At 43.9% G+C, this 14948-nt stretch overlaps 1 protein-coding gene across 2 annotated transcripts in view; it reads right to left on the minus strand.

The window, feature by feature from the left end:
* The window catches only part of LOC124593710 (protein rhomboid), a 303251-nt gene that overhangs the window by 62756 nt on the left and 225547 nt on the right, over positions 1–14948 (minus strand). For both annotated transcript variants that reach the window (XM_047132019.1, XM_047132018.1), the window contains exon 3: positions 6628–6745. In XM_047132019.1, coding sequence (XP_046987975.1) covers positions 6628–6745 — 118 coding nt within the window. The remainder of the gene's footprint in view (positions 1–6627; positions 6746–14948) is intronic.

Raw genomic sequence — 14948 nt, forward strand, 5'->3', positions numbered from 1 at the left:
CGACACGGCACGGCACAAAGTGTGGAGGGAGGGAGGGATGGAGGCAGCCGGCAGCGCCAGGCACCGCTGCGCCTGTCACGCAAGTGCGTGCACGCGCGGCGACGCCAGACCACGGCCTTTATTAAACATTCCTCTCGCTCCCTCGTGGTAGCGAGACAACATTACGACACGGCGAGGACTGCTAACTACTGGTGCAAGTAATGAGTGCGTCGTACGACCCCGCGCGAAACCCACTCCACTAGTCACGGAGGCTCACGGCAATGGTGCACAACACAACATAATACAATACGGTGTAGCGATGAAGTCCTCAACCGAGTGCAGCGAGAAGAGCATATACAAACGTGGTTGCACTTCATACCCTATACGATCGGACTGGGTGTTTGTGTTATCATTTCATCATCAAGTCGTGCTACTAACGGTAAGGACTGTTAGCCCTTTTGCTGCTTGCCCCAGAGGGATCACCTTGGTCTAGGAGCTCAGCTGAGCTAGCTAACAGAGGGGAATCAAAAATGACAGGAACAGAGCATACTGCCCTCATCCACCTGTAACGGTCTGTGGGTAGCTGAGTGGTGTCTTTACCCATTTGCGAGGGTATTGTGCTACAGTGGTCGCGTCTGACACATATTCACCCTGCAAGTTTCTCTCCGAAACACAGTGGTGACAAAATTTACGGTGATAAAACAACTACCTTCGACACCAAAGTAAACAACGATTATTTGTAACACAGCCAGGTACGTGGCGTTGCTGTACGCCCTATACCAAAATACCTCTCGACAAACACACTACCGTCGAGGGGTTATGCTATAGCTGTCTCTGCACATCACCATCTCCAGTCGCCCCTGCCCCCGCCCCCGCCATACATGTATTAACCCATAACACAACACTTCTATATATCTGCCGCGTGTAAAATAGATAAAAAATCGAAAATATCCACTAATTTGATGTGTAAACTACAGAATGTTCTTTTTATTTACGAACTGTATATACCTACCTTGTGTAAAATCGATAACTCATCGAAAATATCCACTAATTTGATGTGAAAACTACAGAATGGCCTTTTTATTTACGAACCTCAATCTTAGTAAAAGTGAGAACTAGTTGAGGTCAAACTTTAAGATACGAAACATCTAAGTTATTAGCCTTGTGTGAGGGAAACTTTCAATGGAACAGTCGTATCTAATGTCAACCTACCTCTTGTAAGCGACCAACTGTTGAGAAGCACAATCATGATGGTAATAAAGTTGTCATGGTTTCATAAGAACGAACACAACCAATTTCTTTCTGTCTGATGGAGAAATTGGTGTAGTTTGAGAGCGATCCTTGCGTTCAAAATTAGTGTCTACGGAAGTCTTACAAACAAACCGTCATGCACATGAGTATTACACGCATTTCAGACACGTGAAAATCAATACAGAACGGTGTCTTTCACACATGTCACAAAAAAAAAATCACTTTTAGGTTTGACATCATCATCATCATCATCATCATCATCATCATCATCATCATCATCTCGTGACAGTGGCTAGATTGGACTGTGTAAAAATTGGGACTTTGTAAGGGCGCTGTTGACCACTTAGTTGAGCACCCCATACCAAACCACCACCACCACCACCACCACCACCACCTACGATCAAAAGTATCCGTACAATAGTGAACATTAATGTGCGATGTGACAATTCGTCTTTATGACAGCTTTAACTCTCCTGGGGACCCTTTTAATGACGTGTCGGAAAGTCTGTGGAGGAATGACAGCCCATTCTTCCTTAAGAGCCGAAACCAGAGACGATAGTAATGTTTGGACGCTGGCAGTCCAGAGCGAAATCGACTTCCTCTCAAGTCAACATAAAAGTTTTCCATTGGATTCAGGGACTCTGGTTAGATAAAACTATTTTAAATATGTTATTGCTGGTAGGGTTAAAAGAGGGGGGGAGGGACCAAACTACGAGGTCATCGGTCCCTTGTTCCTAATAAAACAATGCCATATGTGTGAGAATAAAACGGACGAGACATGTAACACAAAACGGAAAGAAATTAAAAACCACAAGAACGAAGGAAAGGCAACGAACCCTAAAAGGTACAAAAGGGGACAAGAAAACAACAGAGACGCTAGAAACAGAAGAAGGTAGAACAAGAAAGCAGATTACAGCGGCTGGCTGACCACGAGAATAAAAAAAAAATGGTTCAAATGGCTCTGAGCACTATGGGGACTTAACTTCTGAGGTCATCAGTCCCCTAGAACTTAGAACTACTTAAACCGAACTAACGTAAGGACATCACACACATCCATGCCCGAGACAGGATTCGAAGAACCTGCGACCGCAGTGGTCGCGCGGTTCCAGACTCTAGCTCCTAGAACCGCTCGGCCACTCCGGCCGGCCACGAGAGTAAAAAGGAGAAGCCGGCCACTCTGCAGCACATTAGAACTTCCACCCTAAAAGCACTAGGGTGGAGGATACAGAGGAACGAAGGACATGCGCTAAAACCTACACAGAAGTATGAAACGGATAAAACTTCAAACTAAAGCTGGGGCTGAGGCATCGTCGCCCAACACCGAAGGCAGTGTGCTGGAAGTTAAAAGTCCGCCGAATAGCGGCTAGAAGTGGGCAGTCCAGCAAGAGGTGGACAACTGTCATTTGGGAGTCACAGCTTACATCGGCTAGGCGTCAAGGGTAATTCTATCATTCACAAGAAAGACGGTGTAAAGTACTTTCTGTTTTACTGCAGTTTGTTCGAAGCACAGAGAAAGAGTTTACTGTGAAACCTTGCGAAATTGGAGGTTGCCCTGCCAGCAAGTGCACCTCTTTCACTACGTATGTCTTCCAGACACTAAAATGTACAAAATACTTTATAGGAGACAGTAATGTGTGTATATGAACTTTGGTGTACTATCTGTGGTTGTATGAAGGGTGTACTCTCTAGGGGTATGCTCCCTGATCTCTGTTGATTTCTTTTTATATTATATTTTATCTATGGTTGTTATGCCTTTTTAACTGTAAGTACTGTGCCTATGTAAACACGAAAATAGTACTGAATCATATTTCACCCGATTTATATTATGATTTCTAAGTACTAGTATACATTAAGTTACTAATGTATCAAGGTGTTGGCAACTGCTCCAATAAACTGAGTCAAATAAGGATTCAAAAATATATAAATGTTACTTACGTCAGGAAATGGATTTCACTCAATATTCAGAGCGACCATATTCAGCGAGCGATAGAAGAATATTTTACTGCTTTTCACTGAATGCTGTCATCATATCGAGGGTTGATCTGAACGTTAAAAGTTTTTCCTAGGCATGGTCCTACTGAAGGTGGCCTGTTCTTTCCTACATCCGACCTTCGAACAGACGTACCCAGACGATGGAGAGGGGTGGCCCCTACAGTTTATCGTGGACTCCGAGCAACGTTTCGAACTGGCATTTTTCACACAGACAGGTATTTGCTAATGGGTGACTGGTATCAGCAACAGTAGCTGGACAGAGTGTGTATAGAACCCTGAACCTCTGTATTTGTAGTCTGGTTGTTACTGAGTCGTACAGTATCACATAGTTTTCGTACATCCGTACACTATCGATGTCATATTTTCCGTTCCAAAGGTCTTTTTAGTGCTGAAGAAAATAATTTTGACGTTCAAGCCTGAAGATGGGGCCGGCAACGACTCAAATAACTGCAGTTAAGTGGCAGGATGCCGCCTGGCAACGCAGCACCGCCTTACGCATTACGCCACACCGCCCATCACACACACCGAGAGTGACTAAGCGCGACCGAGTTATTCTGCTTAGTGCAGCAGTCAGTAGTCGGTAGATTTGCTTTGAACACCATAATGCTTTACTATGCACGGTCGTATTAGAGGTGGTATGCCGTAGCAGGGATGTGATAAACCTGTCAGTTAAAACCAATACCGGTATCTTAGTTCTGAATAACCGATATTTTTCTGTATCTATTCTGTCACGGTCATAACTGGTGTTTTCTTTCTTTCTAATAACCGGATAAAAACCCGAAATGTCAATTAGCCATAGCAGCAGCGCCAAATTTTTCGTTTTAAACAACTTTTTTAAAGAACGGGTAATTTTCATTCGTAATACACTCCTGCAAATTGAAATAAGAACACCGTGAATTCATTGTCCCAGGAAGGGGAAACTTTATTGACACATTCCTGGGGTCAGATACATCACATGATCACACTGACAGAACCACAGGCACATAGACACAGGCAACAGAGCATGCACAATGTCGGCACTAGTACAGTGTATATCCACCTTTCGCAGCAATGCAGGCTGCTATTCTCCCATGGAGACGATCGTAGAGATGCTGGATGTAGTCCTGTGGAACGGCTTGCCATGCCATTTCCACCTGGCGCCTCAGTTGGACCAGCGTTCGTGCTGGACGTGCAGACCGCGTGAGACGACGCTTCATCCAGTCCCAAACATGCTCAATGGGGGACAGATCCGGAGATCTTGCTGGCCAGGGTAGTTGACTTACACCTTCTAGAGGACGTTGGGTGGCACGGGATACATGCGGACGTGCATTGTCCTGTTGGAACAGCAAGTTCCCTTGCCGGTCTAGGAATGGTAGAACGATGGGTTCGATGACGGTTTGGATGTACCGTGCTCTATTCAGTGTCCCCTCGACGATCACCAGTGGTGTACGGCCAGTGTAGGAGATCGCTCCCCACATCATGATGCCGGGTGTTGGCCCTGTGTGCCTCGGTCGTATGCAGTCCTGATTGTGGCGCTCACCTGCACGGCGCCAAACACGCATACGACCATCATTGGCACCAAGGCAGAAGCGACTCTCATCGCTGAAGACGACACGTCTCCATTCTTCCCTCCATTCACGCCTGTCGCGACACCACTGGAGGCGGGCTGCACGATGTTGGGGAGTGAGCGGAAGACGGCCTAACGGTGTGCGGAACCGTAGCCCAGCTTCATGGAGACGGTTGCGAATGGTCCTCGCCGATACCCCAGGAGCAACAGTGTCCCTAATTTGCTGGGAAGTGGCGGTGCGGTCCCCTACGGCACTGCGTAGGATCCTACGGTCTTGGCGTGCATCCGTGCGTCGCTGCGGTCCGGTCCCAGGTCGACGGGCACGTGCACCTTCCGCCGACCACTGGCGACAACATCGATGTACTGTGGAGACCTCACGCCCCACGTGTTGAGCAATTCGGCAGTACGTCCACCCGGCCTCTCGCATGCCCACTATACGCCCTCGCTCAAAGTCCGTCAACTGCACATACGGTTCACGTCCACGCTGTCGCGGCATGCTACCAGTGTTAAAGACTGCGATGGAGCTCCGTATGCCACGGCAAACTGGCTGACACTGACGGCGGCGGTGCACAAATGCTGCGCAGCTAGCGCCATTCGACGGCCAACACCGCGGTTCCTGGTGTGTCCGCTGTGCCGTGCGTGTGATCATTGCTTGTACAGCCCTCTCGCAGTGTCCGGAGCAAGTATGGTGGGTCTGACACACCGGTGTCAATGTGTTCTGTTTTCCATTTCCAGGAGTGTATTTGCACTGCTTTGAAATATTGCGTTTTTGTAGAAAATGGGAAAAATAGTAATATTTGAACAACAATGCCGACAGAAACGAGTAACGAACACACTGCATGGGAACTGGTACAGCACTTCTTGGATAATAATGTACCTGTTACCATGTGGTGTGGCCTATTAGATGGTAAGTAGTGTGTAAAACTTTTTGTGTATCTACAAGTATATGGTAGTTTCTTACTATCGTCGTCGGACAGCAGTTGTTACTATAGAATAGCACCATCCACAGTCTGAAAGTAATTTCACGAAGCGCGGTATCAATGAACAAGAGGAGCCAGAACCAACCTGTGACACCATATAAGGAGAAAACGTACAACTTGACAGTTCGCACCTCATTTATGGTTTACAATAAAAATATAAAGCCGTTGATCTGCTGCCTGTGTCTACATAACTTGCCTTTAACTGCTTTTAGCCCCTGAAAGAGGAAAAATTAATAAGAAAAAGAGTGTCCTCCAACCTCAGTTTTCACACTTTAGCACTAACTATCCTTAAGGTCGAAATAGTGCTATAATCCCCGAATACAACACGGTGTTTGAGCAGAGTTTCAAAAAATTTAGAATCAGTAGGAGAATACTGATCATTTTTTGTGGTACACAACCACTTTTCAATTTTCGAGAAAACCTGCAAACGGTGGATGGACTTCCTTTCATTCGCCTATTTAATAATATATTTTGATTGTATGTATCTTGTAATTGAGGGGGTCAAAATTTTTCGGTCTTTGTCGATTTCAATGTTTACTGCAGGAAGTAATAGGAATAAAAAACCGGAAATCGGTTATTCCAGAACGAGGTTATTCCAGAACGAGGTTATTCCAGAACGAGGTTATTTGAGCGGTTTTAATAGTATGGTTAAACTGGCGTTAAAAACGATATAACCGAGAACCTATTGTTTCAGTGATAACCGCCATCCTTATACCGTTGCCTTCCTCTGACCCTTAAACTGACTGACCCCCAGTTATAGGGGGACTGCTAACTCGGCATTTTTCACATCAACAAAGATTGCCGGGGGAGGGCGGAAGAAGTAACAGGTGACAGCTAAAAATCCAAGGATTAAGAAACGTGATTTAGTTTGTTGCTCACCTCTATGAGCGTGATGAGCAGGATGAAGAGGGGCGGCGGGCAGCACGTGTAGTGATCGGCGTAGTACTTCCGGTCCCGCTCCTCCGTCAGGAACTCGTCCGCGATGATGCGCACCATCCTGGAACACAACACACCATTCAAATGTCACAAAGTCACATACACGAAGACAGCCCGTCACACATGAGTAACAGTAACAGTTCCCCGCTTCAGGTAACAGTGGTGACAAAGGTAATCTACAGGAAACAGTGTAGATACTGATTTTGGTCGTGACAAAATCTCCGGTTAATTGTAAATTTGCTAATTCTAAAACTAGAAAACAAACATTCCCAAAACACTGAAGGTAAAATTTTACTGGTTTTTAAATAGAAGGATTACTGTGTCTTGTAGAACTGGGGATCTGAAGTCCCTTATGTCTAGCATGTTTGAATAGTAGACAGTAAATGTGCTCGGCAGAGATAATATAAGACAGTTCTCTTAAATAAGCATACTTGAAATACGGGGTGTTCAGAAATTCTCGTTACAGACTTGTAGAGGGGTGAGAGTATGTAATATTTTCTACAGGAATGTCCGGAAAAGTACCCTTCCGTTCTACGACAGTTTCAGTTCGTGTGTTTATCTCATCCACTTCTGCTTGAGGAATTGAAGCACTAAAACTTAAACATTACGTGTTTGCATTATTCCAAAACAATACAGAAAACAGCAGACTATCTTTCTGGAATATAGCAGACTGTTCGTACAGAACTTTAAACATAAAGTATTAACACAACAAACGTGCTTAAGTGATAAATGGAGGTTTCGTTACGTTTCCTTTCGAATTGTTACCTAACAACTGCACTGAGTCACGCCTAATTCAGTTCCTCAAGCAGAAGTGGATGAGTTAACCATTTGACTTGAAACCGCCTTAGAAGGGAAAAGGTACATTTCCGGACATAATGTACTCACTACCCTCTACAAGTCTAACAGTGAATTTCGGGACACCATTTATATGTAATATGCTAATTTACAGAGAAACTTAACGATTTCAAGATTTATGTATAGGCAGTTTAACACTAAAAATAAACTATCAAATTATTCAACCATTCTTTTTGCATTCCTGTTAACTTGCACATATTCACCGTAACGCTCTGTTTAAAACCGATTTCTGCATACACCAGAACAGAGTCCATGGTCTGTACCTCCATACTGCCACAAGCTGAGTCTTCGGATTATATATCTTCTTACCCCCATCACTAAACTATTTAATGTGGTCCACAGTTTTTCAGGGTAACTCAAAGCCTTTTTAAGTCCTTTCCGACTGCATGGCTTATATATTTAAAAAAAAAAAAAAAAAAAAAAAAAAAAGGAGGAGGAGAGAGGGGGCTGTTACAAGAATTCGACATCAAGTTTCACAAATGTAGACAAACACGGTGACTAATCGAGACCCAAATTAGACAGGAAGTTTCGGAAAGAAAGAGAGAGAGAGAGAGAGAGAGAGAGAGAGAGAGAGAGAGAGAGAGATTAAAATAGTATAGCGATTAAACAAGTTTTTTATAAGTCATTTCGTATCATATCGGATGCGACAACCACAAATTTATTGAACGGCAATTACACTCTCGATATTGGCTGCATCGTGCATTATTTCATACGCCTGTGGGATGAACTTCGCTTGAAGGGGCGATAGCACTTTGCCCAGTTGCAAATGCGCAAGACACAGTCGTCAACAACTTTTTGCGCTTAAATTTTTCATGTAGCTCCGCTTTCACCCAAATGATATCACTATGTCCCTTTTCACGTCCACCCAATTTCAAAAATCGTTTTAAGTTTCGCAATCACGTATTTTGGGATCACTTTGTTTTCTGGACACTATATTAAATGTAATACACTGAATTATCTACAGCAATTTGGTCCTGCATTGTTGGTAATGGAGCACCTCACCCACTGCCTGGTTGGGTTACAATCCCCCCCCCCCCCTTTCACGTCAAGTGCAGTTATCAACGACCCAGAATCAAATTGCCGAAGTTAGTCGAATGTATTAGCTTTAATAGAAAATGTCCAGAAACCTAAATGATCCCAAAATACGTGGGTGAATATTAAACTGATTTTTGAATTACCAAGACGCGGTCAGGAACAAAGTGGAATAATGTGAATCAAGGGGGATACACATGAGAAATTTAAGAGCAAAAAGAATTACTGAATAATTTTTCCATCCTTCCATAAATAATTCGTGCCAGCATTTTGCAAGCATGGACTATTAAACTAATATCTCTGTAATATTCACAACTGCCAGCATCTGCTATCTTTGGAATTACTAGATTCATCTTGAAATCAGAGTATCGCGCCTGTCTCGTATCGTGTACACCAGATGGAATCATTTAGTCGCGCTTTTGGAACTAAGTAAAATGCTATTTCCACTTCAAGCTAAATTTATCCTGTTTGCGTATGAAACAAATGATTATATACAAAAATTAAAATTTCTGTCCAAGCGTATTTTATACAATTTTTAGGCTCGCTGATGTGGTGAGTCATTTCACGTTAAACAGTTTTACATTTAAAGAGATAAGTCGCACTATCGGAATGTCAAATCACCTACGCCATCATCCATTACCTCTGACTACCTGTGCAGCATAATTTTACGTACAAAACACTGGAAAGAACATTAGATCTATTTTTAAACAACTGCACTTTTTATTTAGTTTTTGGTCTTTCACTCTGTGAAAATACTGTATGTTTACTGAACTGACATCAGCTGCGGTAGCTTCAGTGGAACAAGAGTCGGTACACACAGTACTGGTGAGTATTCCTGTTGCTGTGGCCTAGATCCCTTTTTCCGCTTTTGTCAACAGACACGATGGCTCATGATATATCTGTTATACGGCACAATGCGTTGGTGCATAGCGCATATATGTAACTACAATTTCAGATGTACGGATTGTTTTCGTATATTTCATTCGATTTTATTTGACAGCTTTGAATTGCAAACATAATTGTGACAAAACGTCTCGCATTAATAACTGATGAAGACGCTGGTGTCTATTATATGGCGTGTACCCTTACAAGTGTTATGCAACAACTAATTTCGTTTGTTAGTTATATTATGAATACTGACCTGTAACCTTCTGTATACCTTCAGCTCAGAAGATGGCCATTTAACTGGTCGAAACTAGTAATCGTTGTACCCCGCCTTGCGATGTTGGTAAGTAAAATGTTTCCCAAAAGGAGACTACAACACTGTAATACAGCCGAGGCGTAAATGGAATTACTTCTGACTTATTTTTATTTACACAGCCTTGATCACATTGTATGGACCTAAAACAGTTTACTGATTTCTACTCTTCCGAGTCATCAATGGAAGCAGTATCTTGTTACAAAAGTAAGATGTCTAAGTGTCATCTAACGCCCATCTTTGTCACTTCATGCATGACGATGATTTTGTGTGATAAATTCAAAAATCCTCGACCGAAAAAAAGGGAGAATCAAAGGGATTGAAAACTTTTAGCAATAAACTCCCAGCATCTTTTATTGTCAGCAGCAAATGATGTAACAGAACTTTTTCTAGAGTCCTTCGCTACGACGTGTAGGGCGTTTCTATATGAAAAATGTGAAACCCGCAGTTTGTTTTTTGAAAGACAATTTTCAAGAGCGGAACCTAGCAGAGCCTCTACTTTGCAGGTATGGAGGGAGGGCATGTCGCGCACAGTAGGTGTGTTAAGCAGCGTCGCAGCCGGTGCGGACAGGTCCTGGGCTTTTGCAGAAACGTGTCCTCGAGCGTCGGACGCAGCTGCGTGGGGCGGCGGTGGGCGGCAGGGGCCCCCGGGGGGTGGCGGCTCGCCGCCGTTATGCAGATGCCGCTCCGTCTTAAGGGGAAGCGTCTGACGTTGGGCAGGGTTTGCAACTTCCAACAAAATGCACTGCAAAAATTACTCTTTACGCAAAGGTAAACTGTCGTTTTACTCTTAACGGTCTCGAGAGGCACTGCAAATCGTACTAATGACATTTTTCTACTCAGGCTGTCACTGGATGAAGTACAACTTCTGCGTAGGCTCCACATAGCATCGATAACTTTACGGAACAATTGGTTTCCGTCGGACTATTATTTTAACTTAGTTCTTTATTTAGGACTAATAGGAATGACATTACGTTCGAAACACGCTAAGTGCACAACCGATGTAGATACATCTTTCTCATTCACAGTACACAACAGAAATCACATGCTAAACATAGTTACGAATGGTTATCAGTTTATACAACTACTGAATAGCTATCCACGCATCACGCACATAAACATGGCGGAACTGTCTGGCCGTCTCCTGACGTTTTCCCCATTTCCTTTTAAGATTTCTTGGGTTTTCTGTGACTGCCTATACATCTATAATAAAGGCATCACGTTGTCAGTGTTGACGTTGTTCTGTTTGGTCCACGCTGAGCCTTGAGAAATGCACGCTATCTACTAATTTCAAAAAGTCATTTTCAAGCGGACCTGTGCACACGCTGATAAGCCAAAGCGTTGTGAAAACCTGCTTCATGGTGCACTGGCCCACTTTTGTAATGCAGGACAGCAGTTTTTCTGCGTAGCATGGGTTTGACAAGTACTTGGTCGCAAATGAAAAGCTTGATCCATTTGCTCTGTAGAGCTTTATTTAGTCCACTATTGGTTTCAGCTTTTATGGCAGGCCGTTGTCAAGTGGTTCCGAAACCGCCATTAATATGATTGATATATACATGTATATAATTAAATATTAAAAAAACGTAATACATACGTATATCTACAGACAAACTACGAAAGTTGAGTTGAGAATATATGTCCTAAAGAATTAAGAACAACTCTGGTAGACTTAAAATCTTCCTTGTCTAAGGATATCTTGAGAACATGGTCTTCTCAAGACTGTATAATTCATAATGTAATTATTCTCTGCGTTTATCAAGATTTACGTTCAACATATTCAAAAAATTTTTTTTGTATGTTTCATAAGTAACATACTAAATACAGATTCTGTGAAATGAGAATCTAACATAGCTGAAATGGACGGGGCATCTCAGTCAAGTGTACAATTATGTTTCTAGTGGGAAAACGTTGAACAACACGGAACTGCGAAAGCTGTTAGCACAGCCTGGATGCAACGCGAACTGCTTACAGAGCACGTTTGCAGAAATCTTGGTATAATGCGGATACAGCTACGAATCTGGGGAGTAACTTTAAACAAATTGTCAATGAGGAGGCGCCAGGTGTCCGAGTATGTATTGCTCGTTGAACCAATTTCCTTTTGGATTTTTCAGGTCGGCCTATTGATACAAAAATATGCATGAAGTATTCCTTTTAATGTTGTGCACTATGTGATTCTCTTATAGAAAGTGAGCCGCAAAGATGGATTTATTGCTTATAATTTTTTTTTCTTTTTAGTTGCAAGAGTTCTTTGTAACTTGTTTTAAAACTCCTTGTTTGTCGAATGTAAGCTAGCTTTACAAACACAGCAATGAATTTTATATAAGCGCTATGTGATCAAAAGCATCCGGACAAACCCAAAAACATGCGATTTTCATATTAGGTGCATTGTGCTGTCACCACTGCCAGGTACTCCATATCAGCGACCTCAGTCATCATTAGACATCGTGAGAGAGCAGAATGAGGCCCTCCGCCGGACTACAAACGAGGTCAGGTGATTGGGTGTCACTTGTGTCATACGGCTGTACGCGAGATTTCCACACTCCTAAAAATCCCTAGGTCCACTGTTTCAGATTGTGAAGTGGAAACGTGAAGGGACACGCACTGCACAAAAGCATACAGGCTGACCTCGTCTGTTGACAGAGAGACCTCAGACAGTTGAAGAGGGTCGAAATGTGTAACAGGCAGAAATCTATCCATACCATCACACAGGAATTCCAAACTTCATCGGGATCCACTGCAAGTCCTATAACAGTTAGGCGGGAAGTGAGAAAACTTGGATTTCATGGTCGAGCGGCTGCTCATAAGCCACACATCACGCCGGTAAATGCCAAACGACGCCTCGCTTGGTGTAAGGAGCATAAGCATTGGACGATTGAACAGTGGAAAAACATTGTGTGGAGTGACGAATCACGGTACACAATCCTGGCGATCCGATGGCAGGGTGTGGGTATGGCGAATGCCCTGTGGACGTCATCTGCCAGCGTGTATAGTGCCAACAGTAAAATTCGGAGGCGGTGGTGTTATGGTGTGGTCGTATTTTTCGTGGAGGGGGGCTTGCACCCCTTGTCTTGCGTGGCACTATCACAGCACGGTCCTACACTGATGTTTTAAGCACCTTCTTGCTTCCTACTGTTGAAGAGCGGTTCTGGGATGGCGATTGCATCTTTCAACACGATCGAGCACCTGTTCATAATGCACTGCCTGTGGCGGAGTGGTTACACGAAAGTAACACCCCTGTAATGAACTGGCCGTCACTGAGTCCTGAGCTGAATCCTTTGGGATGTTTTGGAACGCCGACTTCGTGCCAGAGCTCACCGACAGACATCGATACCTCTCCTCAGTGCAGAACTCCGTGAAAAATGGGGTGCAATACCCAAAACAACCTTCCAGCACCTGACTGAACGTATGCTTGCGAGAGTGTCATCAAGGCTAAGGGTGGGCCAACAGCATACTGAATGCCAGCATTACCGATGGAGGGCGCCACGAACTTATAGGTCATTTTCAGCCAGGTGTCCGGATACTTTTGATCACACAGTGTATCACTGTTCTGGTACAAGTAATGAATTACATCGTCTTGAGACGTCCATATTCTGAGCAAGGTTCAAAAATCTACCAGATTTGTACTTACACATCTTCTGGACATTACTTATCTACTGTAAGTTGTATTATCTGTCTGTACACACACATATGCAAGCCTTATTTTCTCATCTTCAGTTAGATACATACACCATACTTATGGCACATGTATGTATCATATTTATAGCAGTTTCAAAACTACTTGAGAATAACTTAACAAAAAGGCCGAAACGTATAATGAACTAAAAGTTCTAAGGAGCAACTGGAACGGCCGTTTCATTTATTAAGCAAACAGTTGAGCCGCACATGGAGAAACTAAAAAGTCCCTGGTAGATTTACGGGCGTATGTGGCAGCAGACGTTTGCGGAGAGACTATGAAATGCCTGAAATAATAGGCCATTGGCTTGCGGGGCAGACATGGCGCCTGATAACGTGCCAGAAGGATTCCACTGATTTCAGATCTGATCCGGCGAATTCAGTGTCAATAACAATAACAAGTTCACTATCATATTCCTCAAAGCACTGTAGCGTGATTCTTATCCTAAGGGAAGACGTCATCGCCGTTTTCGCGGAAGATACCGACCGCAAAAGGATGCCGGTGATCTGTAATAGCAATCACGTTGTCCACAGCTGCCATGGCGCCTTCGATAACTACCACAGGGCCCGTGGACGCCCAGGGATATGGGAATTGTCAGGTAAATACCATGTACTGGGATAGTCTGGGAATTCTGAAAGTCTTTACTTGAACTGCTATATGACGGACAGAAATTTCCTGCATCATTTTTTTACAAAAAGGCTCGCTTCTGGACCCTGAGCCACGTAAGGAAAGGAAGAACAAGATACGACACTAGAAAAAAACCGGCACCAGGAACAAAAACTTGAGCAAGAAACCACAAAGTGCAGAAATGCACATGAAGAGTCAACGCTTTGACATCGTAACGAACATCCAGACGAACATGGCGTGTTAACTGAGCAACATGCGAAAGGAGGACTTTTCTGACTTTCATATGGTCGTTCGAACTTTCTGTGCGCGTAGACAGGGAAACCATATGCACACACGAAGCATTAAATCCCATCTTCACGTTTCTCTATTTTTCACAAATCCCCAGTCTCTGAACGTTTTGAACTAGGGAGGTTCATCGATGTTTTCACTGTGAAGCGCTCGTATTCGTCTCTGGCTCAGCTCCCAATCAGGCTAGTTACCTCGCTACAGCTTTCAAAGTAACAGAACGCCGAGAAGAATACTAAGGTACAGCTCAAGTTCCGCGTCCTGGCGCCACCAATGGCGTCTTTGGAAGAGATCAGCACACTGCACGCGGTAGCTGTCGGATTTCAAATGTGTGTATGAGTTCCTAAGGGACCAAACCGCTGAGGTCATCGGTCCCTACACTTACACACTACTTAAACTAACCAACGCTATGGACAACATACACATCCATGCCCGAGGGGGGATTCGAACCTTCGCCGAGAGGGGCCGCGCGATTCGTAACATGGCCTTCAACCGCGCGTCAGTTGTCGGATTTCTCGAACAGTTTGTCAGTGCACCCCGTTCCAATCCTCGCACCGTGAGAAGATCCCTGGCAGTACCTGGAATCGACCCTGG

This window comes from Schistocerca americana, chromosome 2 (genome assembly GCF_021461395.2).
Source record: "Schistocerca americana isolate TAMUIC-IGC-003095 chromosome 2, iqSchAmer2.1, whole genome shotgun sequence".
NCBI lineage: Eukaryota > Metazoa > Arthropoda > Insecta > Orthoptera > Acrididae > Schistocerca > Schistocerca americana.